General features: G+C 40.2%; 2 protein-coding genes across 9 annotated transcripts; both read right to left on the bottom strand.

The window, feature by feature from the left end:
• Positions 1-24: 24 nt before the first annotated feature.
• On the bottom strand, positions 25-2,800 carry LOC133727898 (tubulin beta chain-like). The gene is made up of 3 exons (XM_062155312.1): positions 2,307-2,800; positions 1,631-1,900; positions 25-885 (listed from the first exon to the last, which is right to left on the bottom strand). Exons 1-3 carry the CDS (start codon positions 2,698-2,700, stop codon positions 209-211), a joined length of 1,341 nt encoding a protein of 446 aa, XP_062011296.1. The 5' UTR covers positions 2,701-2,800; the 3' UTR covers positions 25-208.
• Positions 2,801-4,102: 1,302 nt separating this feature from the next.
• LOC133731762 (uncharacterized) lies at positions 4,103-13,504 on the bottom strand. Of its 8 annotated transcripts, none has more exons than XR_009856797.1 (9): positions 13,412-13,504; positions 13,237-13,300; positions 12,633-12,871; positions 12,325-12,540; positions 8,970-12,215; positions 8,634-8,818; positions 8,422-8,549; positions 8,259-8,308; positions 4,103-7,763 (listed from the first exon to the last, which is right to left on the bottom strand). XR_009856797.1 is itself a non-coding variant. In XM_062159168.1 (8 exons), the coding sequence occupies exons 3-7, from the start codon at positions 12,837-12,839 to the stop codon at positions 8,468-8,470; spliced, it is 3,936 nt and encodes a 1,311-aa protein (XP_062015152.1). In that variant the 5' UTR covers positions 12,840-12,871; positions 13,237-13,300; positions 13,412-13,504; the 3' UTR covers positions 8,094-8,308; positions 8,422-8,467. The 8 variants fall into 8 exon arrangements, 3 of the variants coding, with proteins under 3 accessions (XP_062015152.1, XP_062015151.1, XP_062015153.1); XR_009856798.1 differs by having other exon boundaries at positions 4,108-5,943; XR_009856796.1 differs by having other exon boundaries at positions 4,112-4,355; positions 5,848-5,943; positions 8,259-8,549.
• Between the last annotated feature and the right edge of the window lie 3,127 nt (positions 13,505-16,631).

The following is a 16,631-nucleotide window of genomic DNA, read 5'->3' as shown; positions in this document are numbered from 1 at the left end:
AGCTGCACAAACCAGTAAAGATCATATATCAAAGCTGCTAGATAAGCAAATCTCAATACCACAATGTCGAAATAAGCAAGTTACAGCAAAAGCAGCAACTGGAAGTTGATGTTCAAAGTTGTCCCCTCAACTCAACCAGCATTCATTCACATACTAAACAAAAGATTACTACTAGAAGTTTGATATTAAAAGAAGGGGCTTAATAGAATTACATTTCCTCCTCATACTCTCCCTGTTCATCTTCATACTCGTCCTCATCAGCGGTGGCATCCTGGTACTGCTGATATTCTGACACCAGATCATTCATGTTGCTCTCAGCTTCGGTGAATTCCATCTCGTCCATGCCTTCACCAGTGTACCAATGCAAGAAAGCCTTCCTCCTGAACATAGCAGTGAACTGCTCACTCACCCTCCTGAACATCTCTTGAATGGATGTAGAGTTTCCGATGAAAGTTGATGCCATCTTGAGACCAGTTGGTGGGATGTCACAGACTGTTGACTTGACGTTGTTGGGGATCCACTCAACAAAGTAGGAAGAGTTCTTGTTCTGCACATTCATCATCTGGTCATCCACTTCCTTGGTGCTCATCTTACCACGGAACATGGCTGATGCTGTGAGGTACCTTCCATGTCGGGGATCAGCAGCACACATCATGTTCTTGGAATCCCACATTTGTTGGGTGAGTTCTGGGACAGTCAAAGCTCTGTACTGCTGAGACCCTCTTGAGGTCAGAGGAGCAAAACCGACCATGAAAAAGTGAAGACGAGGGAAGGGGATGAGGTTAACAGCAAGCTTGCGCAAATCAGAGTTAAGCTGTCCAGGGAACCTTAGGCAGCAGGTGACCCCAGACATTGTTGCAGAGATCAAGTGATTCAAATCACCAACTGTAAATGACAGTAGAGAGAAAATGTAGTCAGCTCATATTCCTTTCAAGATATCAACTCTAAAATTTACACAACTACCATCATGCACACATTATTCTCAACTAATCATTCAGAAAAGAGTTTTTCAGCATTCATTGCTCACAGAAACTTGTTTCGACTCAATAAGAAAACAACAATTTCAGCTTCATTTTTTAACTTGCACAGAACTAAGCACATGATCAACCAAATTATGCCTCGAGCCAAACAAAGTACATCATTGAGACCATTCAGAAAAGAGTGTCAGCATTCATTGCTCACAGAAACTTGTTTTGACTCAAGATGAAAACAACAATTTCAACTTCAGTAGTAACAAGAGACAAACCATGTGGAATCAAAGGCACACACAACCAAATCATGCTTCACAAAACAGAAATAATCCAAATTATTATTAACTGCTCCCTTGACAAATGAATCCTTCAGGTAGCAAAAGGGTTAAAATGAATAATTATATTCTCTTCACATCAAATTTCAGTAGCATGATGGGACCAGTATGCAACTAATAAAATGACCAATGTACAAAGAATATTGTATAACTCACACTTGGATCCAGATTACATCAAGCATATAATCACAAATTTTTACAGAATTAATCGAACAAATCAATCATGAACATTGATGGCACAAATTCAGATTCACAGTTACTCAAGCATACAAATAGTTTCACAATAATTAACCACAACCAAGTAGAGACTGAGAATGAACTTACAGCTGGGGGTAGTGAGTTTAAGTGTGCGGAAGCAAATGTCATAGAGAGCCTCATTGTCAAGCACCATACACTCATCTGCGTTCTCTACAAGCTGATGAACAGACAAAGTAGCATTGTAAGGCTCCACAACAGTATCTGAGACCTTGGGAGACGGGAACACAGAGAAGGTCATCATCATCCGATCTGGGTACTCCTCCCTAATCTTTGAAATCAGAAGTGTTCCCATTCCAGATCCAGTACCACCACCCAAAGAATGGCACACCTGGAACCCTGCACCAAACAAACAATCACTTCAGTCATCAGATCCACCAAATATCACTTCATTTCCACTTCAAATCCATGAAAACAAACAACAATTAATTACCAGAACACTTAAATACACAGATCCCCAAAGTTTGACTTCATTTTTACTTCATTTCAATGTAAATGAACAATTTCACTTCATTTCCACTTAATTTTGATGAAAATAAACCACAATCAACTAACAAAACACTTAAATTAACAGATCCCCAAAATCTCACCGCATTTACATTTCATTTCTACTTCATTTCACTAATATTAGGGTTTTCTTCAATCTCTATTCACCAAAACTTTCTAATATACCAAATCCATACAATACAACTCGATTTACACGTAAACTAAGAAGAATTAGGGTTTGGTTAGACCGGATTCATACCTTGCAAGCAGTCACAGTTCTCGGCCTCCTTTCGCACCACATCAAGAACCGAATCGATCAACTCAGCCCCCTCGGTGTAGTGACCTTTGGCCCAGTTGTTTCCCGCACCAGACTGACCGAAGACGAAGTTATCAGGACGGAAGATCTGACCGTAGAGTCCAGATCTGACGCTGTCCATGGTCCCAGGCTCCAGATCCATGAGGACGGCGCGCGGTACATACCTCCCGCCGCTGGCTTCGTTGTAGTAGACGTTCACCCTCTCAAGCTGAAGCTCGGAGTCGCCGGTGTACCTTCCGGTTGGGTCGATGCCGTGCTCGGCGCAGACGACCTCCCAGAACTTGGCTCCGATCTGGTTGCCGCATTGGCCTCCCTGAATGTGAAGAATCTCTCGCATTTTCGTAGAGAGAGAAAGAGAGAAATCGGAAAATCTAGAGAGAGAAAGTGAGAGAGGAGACTAGGGCGAAAAATGAGAGACTTTGAGTAGGGTCGAAGAGGAAGAGGGGGGCCTTTATATAGAGGGACTGAGCTGTAACCCTATAACGGCTCCATTTGAATTTTCTAATATTGGGGTTTTGCTTCTGTGTAATTTTGAAATGCCAGGGGATAATGGACGGTTCGATGTGCGCCACGTCAGGTTCGGGGGGAGGGAACGAACGGTTTGCTGGGGGCGGTCTGCGCTCTCTAGGGCGATTTTGAATTTTTAGAATTTACGGAGACAGCTGGACACAATTTGACCCACTGGTCTACGATCCGGATTGGGGATGGGGGAAAAGGACGGAATTGCCCCCGCCGATCTGGTTTGGCGAGATTAAAAGCCTGTACAAACCTCGTGCTCCGTGGGGGAAAAAGCGAGACCTCTGATCTGGTACAGCGCGGCAGGACAGGGGTTGTTGCGTAGAGGTCGCATTCTATAAAAGATTCTAAACCCAACTTGTAAAAACTAATTTCCAGCCTTATTACTGAGGTAAAAATTAGGTCATTTGAGTTTTTATCCAGGTAAAAATTGAGTCGTTGGGTTTTCGCTATATGGGCTCCAGACGCGAAGTCGGAAAGAAAATGCGTGAATTTAGTGAGTCAGTAATGAGTCAACTTATCGATCTTTTCAAAAAAAATGTCGCGTTGTTCGCATCTTGGGTGGAAGTATGCATACATTAAAAATGCAATGGTGCATTTAGTGGAAGGAGTTTTCATCTCAAATACTTACCAAGGGTCTTAGTACCATTAGAGCAAGTTCATCCGTTGGGTCACCGGCTCACCTACTATTCACTGCTTTTTAGTGTATATTTTCATTCTCTGGGTCACGAAATACACTGTGCTCGTGACCCAGGGCACGAAATACACTGTGCAGGTCACCATGGTGACCCAGAACACTGTACCGGGTGACCCAGGGCACGAAATACACTGTGATCGTGACCCAGGGCACGAAATTAACACTAAAAAATAGTGAATAGTGGGTGACTTGGTGACCCAACGGGTGAACTTGCCCTTATCCACCTACCCACTCAACCGGAATAGATCCCTAATGAGTCACTCTCACCATATTTTGACTCAAGAGTAGCAACATAAGATATGATAGTGCCTCGCAATTGTTTAACTTCTATTCCATGCCGGCAGGTACATTTTTTATTTGTTAAATTCAGCAGACTAATTAAAACTACAAAAATTACAAATCTCTTTGAATATCGACCTTTAGAGTGTTCTAGTGAGTAAGCCAATTGGAGGGTAAAAGGCAATTCTTGCCGTCCTTATATGTAAAAGTAAAAAAGGCTAATAAATAAAATAAGATACATTGCAGAAAAAATAATTTCATTTATTTACTCAAAAGTTTTATCTCATGGAGATACTGCTAGTAAGGCCGTCGTTGAAGGCCACAATTACATCATTCCCATACATACATACAAACATACAGATACAAATGATTGTATTAAAGCTGCAGCAGAAGCGCGGGGCCTTGAAAGGGATTAAGTTTCGAAGGTAAGGAACATCCACAGCTGATCCGTCTCATTACAGCTCGCCGAGACCCACAGACACCCTTGAATAATAAGCTAGCTACACTTGCAAAAACAGTAAGCAATCTATATTTTGACGTTAACAGTAAGGAATCAATCAGTCACGATGTCCACCCAACCCATGTAAACCATTAACCATGTTATCAGCTACTGCATCCCTATGTAGTCTTTATGAACATTATTTATCCACTTTGTTCGTTGCCAATAATTTTCTACTCATAGGTTTGAACTTAGAGATCGCTACCCCTCAACCCTCCGTGTACTTCATCCGGAACTTATTGAATAATCTAGTGTTCACCATAGCTCTTTTCCTTGAGTATTGTTCTTAAGAGAATGATCATAAAAAGTGTTCTTCACATTTGGGCTATTGATCGGCCACTCAGTACGATCCATCAAGGATTTTAACCATGAGGCTTATCTCCTATACTAACATTATTTTTAACATTTTTTTAATGGCTGATAATGGGACTATTTGGATATCGAAACATTAGTCACAGGTCTACACATAAACACCATACAAAAATAATAAATAAATGAACTAAGGGCCACAAACCCGGTAAACAAAATAATCATAATTAGAGTTTCAGAATTGGATGCCAACATCAAGAAAGGCTCCCCCATAATCACACACAAAATGAATATTTGCAAAAAAAAAAATAATAATAATAAAAAAGTTCAGCATCAAGAGGAGCATTATATATAACAAGCAGCAAGGAAAGGTTTTGAACCAAGATTCTATTGTTAAATTTGAGATCTAGAGATTCTACACTTCAATTTGAGATCTATTGACATGTATCACTCTTTGATAAGTGATACTTTCAAAACTCCAAGGCAAAGTTTATAGCCATTATTATTATGATGTGATTTGAAGCAATTTACCTTCTTATATCAGAAACAAATGGCCTAATAAAAATTTTGAATTTTTCACGAAATATTTAACGTTGGGGATCTAGGTTCCCTTAACCCATTAATTCATAATATCTAAGGCATTGATAATCTAGAATTTAGGATTGCTTAGACCAAGATATTGCACAAACCAATACCAAACCAATCTGTTTGGTGTTGTTTTGTATCATTCAAGATGTTAATAATCAAGAAGATTGCATAGTCCAAGATAGTGAATTTGCAGTCAAAGCAAAAGAGCATAAGATTGCATATAGGTTAAAAGACTGACATAGAGACATCATCCAAGCAACAAAAACAACAGAATTGAAATCATACAAGAGAAATGGCCTTCAAACACTCACTAAAAAAACGTGTTAAGAGGTATTTTGATTCCCAACCATCGAAGACATCTTAGAATCGAACCTATCACTTCTCAAAGCTAGTATCTAGTATGACTAGTGATGATAGACAGGAGTTAAAAGCCTACTAGGTTTCCAACATTATCCTAGAGCGGGATGGAAAGCAGTATACTCAATCATAAATATGTAGAAACAGATAGAATCCCTAACATATCACCAAATTAGTAAAATCAATACTAAGAAGCAAATTCTGCAGAAACAAATTCTGTAGATTGAAAACAATCTTACCACATAAAAAACAGATGACAGAGTAAACCTTTCTGCTAACTTTCAGCCCTTATGAAGTCTGCTTCGCCGAAAAAAGACAGGTCGAATTGAAAAGATCTATTAATAAAAAAAAGAACAAAAAAAGTGCACCAAAAAATAAATTAACCATAAAATCAATGAAAGAAGCTTAATAATGATATGATAGTTTAATGAAATTGATGCTCAAGTCAGCAGCAAAGGCAAATATCATCAACTTAAAAATAGAACTCCATATGAACTGTATCACAGGACGCCTTCACTGTATGTAAACCTAATAACCTCCACTTACGAGGTAAGAAGCAGGAGGATATACAAGGAGCCAGGTAGCAAACTTGGTTTAGGTTCTAGCTGGTTTGGGTTCACTTTTCAGTTAAATGTTATTTGTCTTGGTTGATTTTTATGTTTTATGTTAATTGGTAGTTGATAATTATGCTCCCACTTTGTTTTGAATGATCATAAGAAGGCCATGTGAGGACTGATAAAAGACTTTTATTTAAGTAATCCTTAGGGCTACGATGCAAGGGTTGCTGTAACCTAGTATATACATAACCTATTAAGAGAGTTTCTCAATCGCAGATAAATCATATTGCTATTATCAGGTTTCTTTGCCGTATAACTTTTTTAACAACAGTCTAATTATGATCCTATTGCTTTCTATCTCTCTTTTGTTTATGTATCCTTACGGCTCAGATGTATGGGTTGCTGTACATACCCTATTAAGAGAATTTTTTAGTGGCAGACAAATCAAATTGCTATTAGCCTATTATCGGGCTTCATTGCCCGATAACTCCTCTATCCACTACCTAACTCCAATCCTATTGCTTGCTTTCTCTTTCTTGTTTATGTATGCATCTCTTTTTTCTATCTAGTGTGGATTACAGCAACTAGACAGCAGCTTATATGTCTGCCCTAGAAAAAGTAGAATTAATTGATCCTATGTTGAAGGCACCCTCCCTATCCAATATCACTAGTCAGCACAACAACTAAGCTGAAGAATTAGTTATCATTCACAGTTTATATAGTTAAATTGTGTTCACCACCTTCAGACAAGTAGAACCGATATCTGTTTGATAGTGCAATTTATGAGCAAAAGAAATGTTGATTCACAGGCGACTGATATAGATAACAAAATGGGATACAGTGCTGTAGTACAAGTGAAATCAGGAACAGTCTCTAGAATACACCAACTCCTTAAACTCTTCCTCACTTTTTTGGGGATTTAACATGCAAAATTCCCTATAATCTACATAGTTTAGATGTTCTCCAATAATTGACTTCGCAACAACTCCTTACTAGATATTGACAATTATTAGTTGCCGACTTTTATCCCCTTTACAGAACCTCTTTTATCTCTTCAATTACAATATAACATGACTTATAACTAATCTACTTTAAATGGTCAATTCTATTTTGTATGAGTTAAATACCAAATATCAAGTTGACTAATTAAATCTATATATATCTCTACCTACAATATGCATGATAGCAAGTCAGCCAGCCTAAACATTAAAACTTGATAGGCAATGTTGTTAATGTAATGTCAATAATGGTGATAGTACAAAGAATGGTGATAGTACAAAGTTATATACCATAAAGAAGAAGCTTAGTACATTATAGGGAGTTTTAATGTTTAGCGATAATGCCTAGCATCTGCAAAGTTATCATGCTAAGTATTCATGGATTCATGAGAGGTTTTATCATCTTCCATCGTCTCGACTTCTCATTAAAATAGTCAAAGGTCATGAACGTTCCAGAATCCACTCATTCTAAAAACCATTACATTAAGAACATTTCCACCTTTTCAACATAATAAGTCTAAGAAACAAAAGTAACAGATTGATAAACGAGTTGGACAAAAAGAAAGATGCCAATAAGTTGATGCGTCTCAGCTACGTTTTCTATAAGAAAAAAGAATGAACAATTACGCGGGCTGTTTATTCCAGTGTAATACAAAAGCTCCAAGTAAGAAATACAAAAACTAGGTTTAAACGGGATGCAAAAGTGTAGGAATATGTAGATTCAGGAAGTAAGAACTCTCCAATTAAGACAAGCTCCTAACTAGTGGGTTCAACGTCATTCGAGTGAAAAACAGGGGCAGTATTATGACCACTGATGATTCTAAACCCAGAAGAAAACCACTAGCTAAGCCAAGTCGAGGAAAATATAATAAATAAACAAGTGACATGGTTGCCCTAAACACCTGAATGAACTTAGCATATAAGACGATGTAAATCATAGATCTTAATCTCTATAAATCAAGTGCCATCTCAACCACCATATGGAAAAGAAAGTAACAGCAATATGAAACTTCTGAATTTATAATGCTAATGTTAACACAAACAATCCTAGTGATAAAATAGAATGCTGGAAAGTCAAAAACCAACAAACTTAACTGCCATTGAACTTCAGTTCCAAATACCATCTCCATTAACATGGCAGCAACCTGAAAGGACAAAGCTAGCATAAACCACCCCGAAAGAAGAAAAAAGAGGCATGGAAGGGTGCATCACCTATATTGCTATCGCAATAAAACCAAAGAAACTAAGAGGACCCCACCCAAATGCAACCAAAAAGATCCCCACTTGCAACACACCATCACCAATCAATGCTTTTCAACCCGGCTCTCAAAACTGGAAATCTTTGACTTGTTTGCATCCTCTACCGAGGACTGATCACCAGAGGTTCTGCAATATAAAGCAAAACAAAATTAGAGAGAGAGAGAGAGAGGTAATCGAAAAATGAAAAAAAAAGATGCACAGAAAGCTTACAATTTCTGCTTTTTGGCATTCTGCTTGATACTTTGTACCATTTCCATAGCCATTCTCTGGTGCTCCCTTGTTTGTGAATGCACGTCCAAGCCCTCAACTGTTTCGCAGTCAACTTTACAGATACGACACCATCCCATGCTGGCTGGTTTCCTTTTCCTTGAGTGATCAAAAGACTCTAGCTCTCCCTGATAATATCATTGTGTCAAAATATTGAAGGAAACAGCAAATACAATACAGCCAATGACATTTTAAATACATACAATATTAATACAGACATGTATCACTTCACAGAAATAACATTCAAAACATACCAATGACTTGAAGTAACTACTTAACTGTATAAGTTCCATCATTTGGAAATCTCTGAAGTGAAAAGCTGCTCCTAAATCCAGGCTCGCCAAGACGTGGATGACTTGCCCTGTTGCCAATAAATGATTCAAAGCTCCCAGGCCCTGCATGTCGAGGATGGACACCAAAACCCACATGCTCTCGCAAATGCAAATGACCAGGCAAGTTATGAGGACCCAAATGATCTCCCCTCCGCAGATGACCAGGGTGACCACCTTGACCAATCAAATCGCTCCTCATATGATCATCCATTCGCATATTACCAGGACCCTCAAACTCACCCCTATGAAAATGACTGTGCATATTAGGAAACCTATTCTCATGGAATTCCCTGCCAAGCGGATCACCAAATCGATGGAAATCCCTGCCATCAAAATCATCAGGGCCAAATCCCCTAAATCCACGAGATGGGATGCCAGGGTAATCTCTGACTGGACTTCGTCGAGCCAAACCATCCATAAGGCGCTGTCCACCAAAATCTGGGTGACCACCTGTATCATTGGCATGAATTAATCCACCATGACCATAGGGAGAAAGGAACCTTGGAGCAGAGCCAGCTGCAGGATCTGAATTTAGACGAGTATCATAATTGACTCCAAGAGGTCTCCTATCGAAGGCTCTAGAGGAGTAACTCCCTAATTTTGGAAGAGGCTCAGAATCCAGATAAGAAGGCCTAGGGAATTGCTTGAGATCATCTTCAAACCCTAATCGATTAATCACACGAGTTGGGTCTCCTGGGAAGGGATTCAACCTCCCATCCGGCAAAGCCTTAAATCTTTCATCCCTCAACCCGGGAGTTGATAAGGATTCGAAGCCTGGATTTCCATTCATTCTGAGCATGTTTGAGGATGGCTGTCCAGTTGCTCCCTGTTCCATCTGAAAAGCCGGCCGCTGCTGACCCCCCCTCTGACCTTCATGGCCATGGGGTGCTGCTCGGGCCATTATACCCCCATGAAAATCAAAAGCACTAGGGGGTGCTCCAAATGGTGGACCTCTGGGTGCCCCTGGATGAGGAGGCGCATGGCTTTGGTTATAAGGCCCATGCTGACTTGCACTTGCAGATGATGCTGCAAATCCCAGGTTTCCCCTAGGTGATTGAAAGTGCTCAGATAGATGAGAAGCCTGCCCAGGCACATGTCCAGGTCCCTGAGGCCTTGCATGAATTAAGGGTTGTCCAGAACCCGGTATATGATGTGGAGGCCCTGAAGAAGGCACTTGTAACGAAGGAGGTGCACCTGGCCTTTGCTGGAGTATAGCAGAACCAGGATATGAAGGTTGCATTAAGCCGCCAGCTTGTACTTGACCTATAGGAGCTGAAGAAGTAGAAACAGTTTGGGAACCCTCCTCGGTGCCACTAGCATCTTTTTGCAATTTTTGATCCTTTACTCCATGAAGTTGTGCTTCTTCTGATGGCATTTCTTTACGCTCCCCCTGTTTCATGCCACTGCTGGGACCATCTTTTGCACCTTCAGCTACAAGTTCACCCAATTTATCATTACTTGAATCCTCCAAAGTACTATTTACACCCTCTTCCTTCAATGTTGGCTTACTTTCAGACTCTCCATTCGCCCCCAACATCCCCCTAGACTCCGGAATCTCTTTGGCAGATGTATTACCCTGATAACTTCTATCTTCAGAAGAAAGTTTATTTCCAACATCAATGGACTTCATATCCACCTCAGATTTCACAGTTTTAACCTCGGAATCAGCACCTACAGCAGACAATACACCCAAATTCTGTGCAACATTATTAGCGGGTAACTCAGCTTCTTTCTCTGCTGGCCTTGCGGTCATTGTTGGTCTTGAATTTGCTCCCAGTTGCACTTGGTTGTTGGTTCTGCCTATATTATTCTGATTTGTAGATTGATGGTTTAGAGCAGGATACATTGGTCTTGGCAGAACTCCTCCTACTGTTTGTGCATATGGCTGAGGTAGTACTCCATGACTTGGCATCATAGGCCGTCCCACAAGATTTGAGGGCTGAATATGTTGCATGCCCTGAGACAATACAACATTCTGCTGAGACTGGTTCGAGGCACGAATATGTTGTGGGAATGATTGAGATTGGCCCTGGGGACGTAATTGCGACAATGTGGGGGGTGTCTGTTGTATGTGGAAATATTGCTGAGGATTTAGCTGTTGGACTGGCTGCATTGCAGGGCGCTGGAGAACAGGAATTCCAGATTGTTGAGCAAAGGAGTGAACTGGAGGCTGTTGTGCAGAGATAACGTTAGATGAAGGCAACAAGGCTGTCTGCTGCTGGTTTGGAACTATTGTTTGAAACGGGGGTGGTCGCAAAAGGGGTTGCTGAGGGAACTGAATCTGAGTCTGAACATGGTTTTGCGACTGAGAGTTGGGCACTCCTTGAGATTGCACCTGCATAGTACGTTGTTGGGAGGCTGCTGAGAGCACTGGTTGAGGAAGGTGAGATTGAGGGAACAAATGATTGCCAGTCGATGAATTAGATGATGGGAGCTGTGTCTGGGACTGGACTGTAGCATTCATGGGCTGAGACGGGTGAAGTTGGGGATTCTGTTGAAGCTGGGACTGTGTAAGCTGCTGAACTTGTGGCTGCTGATATTGAGGCATTTGGACTTGGAAATATGCTTGAGGTGGAAGTTGAGCCTGCCCATGAGCTGATGGGTAAGACTGTGCTTGAATTTGTGAATGTGGTGCCATAGCAGGCTGAAGTTGAAGCTGTTGATTGACTGATGTCTGGTTTTGAGTATGCGCAGCCATAGGAGCCTGCATAATTGGGGGCTGAACTTGTGGTTGGGGTTGAGCTTGAGATTGAGATGGTTGGGTCTGTGGTTGAGGTTGAGGTTGAGATAGGAGCGGAGGTTGCAGGTATGCCTGCGGTTGAGGCTGAACAGTCCCATAGGGTGGATTAGCCTGCAAAGGCTGCTGTGGTTGTGGAATTGCTGGCTGCTGATAGGGATAGTACTGCTGATACTGTTGTTGGTATGGATCATATCCAGGATACTGCTGGTAGTACTGCTGATATTGTTGCTGATACCACTGGTCAGCAGTCGGAGCAGCAGCTTGAACAACGGCTTGAGCCTGAGAATTCGAATCAGCTCCAGGTATAGTGGCACTTGCAGTTTGGGGAGCCTGTGTCTGAGACGTCACTGTACCTGTCTGAGTGGCAGCCTGGTTCTGATTGGCAGTAGCAGCTGTGCCAGAGGCTGAAGTGTCTGGAACACCCTCTGCCTGCTGTGCTTGGGGCTGCACACCCTATCATTTAGCAAAAAACAAAACTAAAATCAAAACTCCAAATTTTAGAGAACAATTCATACCTTCAGTAAGAAAATTGAAGCAAAATAGGAAAAGAAGGAATGCTCACAGGGCAACTTTGTGCGTGTTCCTGCACTTGACGATGCACAATTTGGATTCCACACCTGTTGCAGACTACAGGAGAATTTCCAAAGGCACAACCAGAACAATGAGATGTGCAATCAGATAAAGGCCCCTGCCATGTGCACCCACTCCTGTGATACAGGCAATGAACTGCTATTTTCCCTATGGTTTCAGCGAGCGCTTTATTTGATTCAACGAGGGGCTGCACAATCAAGTCACAGTAAAAAATTTATCAACAACCGCACAACAAAGATCAAACGTTTTAGTTACAACCACAGTTATAGATCACAGAACCTTCGCATCGGCTTCTGTCACTAAGTAGCCATCGTATGGACACGCTTTGGTAGTGCTCACGACATATGTCAAGCACGGCTTACAGTATAGATGAGTGCACTGTGACTGTAATGCTTCATTTGGGTAGACGAGAAGACGACACACCGGGCAAAAATACTCCCCCGCAAGAGATTGGATGTTCAGTATGCATTCATTATCAAATCCCATGCTTAGTGCATCAATATAATCCACCTAGACACCTTGTAAAAACAATCATTTTCGAATTGGCATTCACGAAACAATTAACTTCACAACAAAGCCAAGTGTTTTTCACAAAGCAACAGGTAAAAGCCACTCTCTTTTTCACTTCAAAATCAACAAACCCTCATCAAAAAAAAAAATGAACAACCGCATTGAAAATTACCATTTTGCAATCCCAATCAACAACGCAAGCAAAAAATGAAAACCCTTAGGATAAAAAGCAAAATCAAAAAATCCATGTTCGTTCTTGAATTCAGATTAATACAGTTTCAACTGTGGGATCAAATTAAATTCCTTTCGGATCCTGACAATTCTCAGCAAACCAAACATTGCTGAATTAAGGGAAAAGATATCAATTGGGTACCTGGGAATTTACTCTAATATCTGCCAATCCGATTCAAGACCCTAAACCCTAGCCCACCTTAAACCTGTAAAAAGATTAAAAATTTGAGAAAGAATCTTAGGGTTTTGCAGTGAAAGATATGATTGGGACTGAAGAATAAAAAATACAATAAGTAATTTGAAGGGAAGTGATTTACAGTTTGCTGGGATTGCTTGAGAAACGCAAAGAATCTCTCGGCCAGAGAGAGATGCTAAACGTCGAACAGACACACAACCCAGAAGCAAACAATGGTGCTTATATAACTAGTGTGGTTGGCTTTTCCCGTTGAACGGGAAACGACAGCGTTTTTGCGATTACCAATCTTTGTCATTTTCTTTTTCTTTTTTCTTTTTTTTTTTCATTTTTTTGTTTTTGTTTTGATACTCGAAAGAAAATAATGGCAAACCGAATACGAGAGCTAAACTGATGTTTCCAAGTACAAGCTCAATGTAATACCAACTTGTTTAACGGTTTTTCTGATTCAAGCTCAATGCAATACCAACTTGTTTAACCGTGACTAAGGGATTGTTTGATAAATATGGAAATTGTGTGGCATACATTAATGCTTTCTGTGATGCTGATTGGGCTGGTGAGATCAATCATAAAAGGTCAACTACTGGTTTTATTGTTTACCTAGGTCACTGTCCTATTTCTTGGCAATCAAAGAAGCAAGGTTCTGTCTCAAGGAGTTCAACAGAAGCAGAATATAGAGCTTTAGCAAACACTGCTGCTGAAATTTCATGGATAAGACATGTGTTATGTGACCTGAAAGTTAATAGTGCCTGCTCCACCTTTGTTAAAGTGTGACAATTTATCTGCTCTTGCATTGTGCTCAAATCATGTGTTTCACTCTAGAATCAAGCATCTAGATAATGATTTTCACTTTGTGCGAGAAAGAGTTCAAAGACAAGATCTACTCCTTCAGTACGTTCCCACTTAATATCAGACTACGGATGTCTTTACCAAAGGTCTGCATAGTCCTATCTTTAAAACACATTGTTCCAATCTCAGTGTGGTCTCCCCTATTGAGATTGAGGGGAGGTGTTAACCTGAACGTAAAGTCAGCATGGTGTAGTAGTTGTTGACCAATGATGTGGCATGCATGTACCGGTCTTCTGCTGATGTGGAACGTTCTAGATATTTTCTATTTTACAGTCTGTAATAAGTGTTAGGGTCTGTCCTAACTATAAATACTCTATGTGTTTACTTGTTTTAGCTAGCTTGCTTAATCGAAAAAGAATCAGAAAATTTACTCCAGTTTTCTCTGTAATTTTCTTCGTCTTCCAGCTCGATTTGCTCTCAAGGTTGGCTATGGCTTCCATGTTATCAGTCAGTTGGTAGTTGATGCTTAAGTTTGAATTTTGAAGCAGATTATTATGCATCCCTGTGTATAAGTGAAAATGACATTAATCTTCCTGTCATTCATATTTTTAATGTCATTTTATGAATTTTGTTGAGCCAAAGAGGATCTCCATTGCATTTCTCATTTAGCGAGACAATTTTGCAAACAGATATAAGTGAGTAGCATCAATTGGTTTTTCTAAGTAACCTTCCTTCTTAATTTAAAACCCATAACAGTTTATAAACCAAATTAAGATATGTAAATATTATTAATTTGATTCCTTTTAAAACCTGCACTGATACCTTGCTCTGATACCATCTACATCTTTCTCTTATCCATTGTCTTTGTCTATATGTATGCCATGAAATTCATAGCTTTCATAAGGTTACAACAAGCACTGATCTTTAAGATCTAGCGGCGGCCGCTTCCGTCCTATGTCATTTGGGAGGAAATCCTGGAGCTTTTACATTCGGTTGAACAGCCCTCTATAGCTACCTTGAGTTTCTTCTTGGTTGCTTAGCAGCATCGACTGCTTCCACTAGTTGGATATCTGAGGCTAACATCCGCTTCTGAAAGTCCGTTTCTCTTCTATCTTTTCTTGTTCAGGTTTCAAGAAGCTAAAAATGGACTCTCCAAGAATTGAAAAACCTCATAGCTCGCACCATTACATAATGTAATGGTGGCTTCATCCCATGGTGAAAATGAAGGCATTGGTCTCAGAACACCATTTCTCTCCAAGCCCATATACCAAATTAGTGTTTGAACTCATTTGGTATACTAGGATTTTTCCATGTATCCTGGTGATTAGAAGCCATTCCATCAACCCAAGAAGTCAAGGCTCCATGACCCTTAGCTAGCCAACCTGGGAATGAAACCTCCAGAGGATATCAATCATCTTGGCAGGCTGTCCCCTCGTTAGTCGTTACCGCACAATTGGGGCCATTAGCTTATCAAAAAGCCTGGACACGCAGAAATAAAAATTTTAATCACAAATGGGGGAACAATATCCAAGATATACGATAACGGTAGTGTGATTCTTATAATGGAACTACGATTACATTCAATTTCACATTAGGTATTTAATTTGGTGTAGATGTAAAGAAAATTATTAGGAGTAAAACTGAATGTAATTGTAGCATAACTTATCACTATTTTGTTATATATTCAGAGTTCGCATGATGATTTGTGCGATGGAAAAATTAAAAATGAAGATATTCTTACCATAATCTGGTAAATCGGTGATTCGATTATTGTAATTTGAAATAGAAGCTTTCTCATAATCTGCTTCAAAAGAGTTTGTGTGATTTGCTGTGATGAAAAGAATAACAAAAATATAGATGTTAGCCCATAAACAAAGAAAAATTGTTCTCCAAAGGGTGATATAAACCTTAAAAGACTGAGTAAGAAACAAAGAAAAGTTCATGTGCTTCAGAGAAATGATATATCTTACAATAGAGAAAATGCCATGGGATTGAAAAAGCTTCACAATATCCCGACATAGGGCTGGGTTCGGATCGGTTCGGTCCGAAAAAGCTGAAAACCGAGTCCGAAACCGACACTGGCGGATCGGTCCGGATCGGTGTTTTGAGTAGGTTGAAACCGATGAGAAACCGACCCGAACACAATCGGTCTGGTGTTTCGGTTTTTCGGGCCAAGAAAACTGTTTTTCCAGAACTATGCAAACTGCAGAATTGCAGATTCACTGGAGCTGCAAACTGCAGAAATGCAGATTCACTGGAGCTGCAAACTGCAGAATTGCAGATTCAAAGACTGCAAACTAAAGCAGTAAAGCAGAAACTAAACAAAACTGTAAACATAAAAATGCAGAAATGCAGAATTGAAAGCAAAACTGTAAAGTATAAATGCAGAAATGCAGAACCTAACCAAAACTGCAAACTACAAATGCAGAAATGCAGAAACTAAACATAAAACTGTCGAAATTAAACAAGTAGAAATGCAGAAATGCAAACATGTACCAAATATCGGTCCGGATCGGTTCTGCAAACATTGAAACCGAGACCGAACCGAATGACAC

The sequence above is a fragment of the Rosa rugosa genome, chromosome 2 (genome assembly GCF_958449725.1).
Source record: "Rosa rugosa chromosome 2, drRosRugo1.1, whole genome shotgun sequence".
In the NCBI taxonomy this organism is placed as follows: Eukaryota; Viridiplantae; Streptophyta; class Magnoliopsida; order Rosales; family Rosaceae; genus Rosa; species Rosa rugosa.
Note: the sequence above shows the minus strand (reverse complement) of the source record. Positions and strands in the feature narration are given on the sequence as shown.

Bases quoted from the DNA above. Each gene is read 5' to 3' on its own strand.
- LOC133731762 (XM_062159167.1), bottom strand. From the start codon at position 12,839: ATGGGATTTGATAATGAATGCATACTGAACATCCAATCTCTTGCGGGG. The intron at 12,541-12,632 runs GTTCTGTGATCT...TTGATTGTGCAG, and splicing joins TGACAGAAGCCGATGCGAAG to CCCCTCGTTGAATCAAATAA. The intron at 8,550-8,633 runs GTAAGCTTTCTG...TTTATATTGCAG, and splicing joins AATGCCAAAAAGCAGAAATT to AACCTCTGGTGATCAGTCCT.
- LOC133727898 (XM_062155312.1), bottom strand. From the start codon at position 2,700: ATGCGAGAGATTCTTCACATTCAGGGAGGCCAATGCGGCAACCAGATC. The intron at 1,901-2,306 runs GTATGAATCCGG...TGTTTGGTGCAG, and splicing joins GAACTGTGACTGCTTGCAAG to GGTTCCAGGTGTGCCATTCT. The intron at 886-1,630 runs GTAAGTTCATTC...TGTCATTTACAG, and splicing joins TAAACTCACTACCCCCAGCT to TTGGTGATTTGAATCACTTG.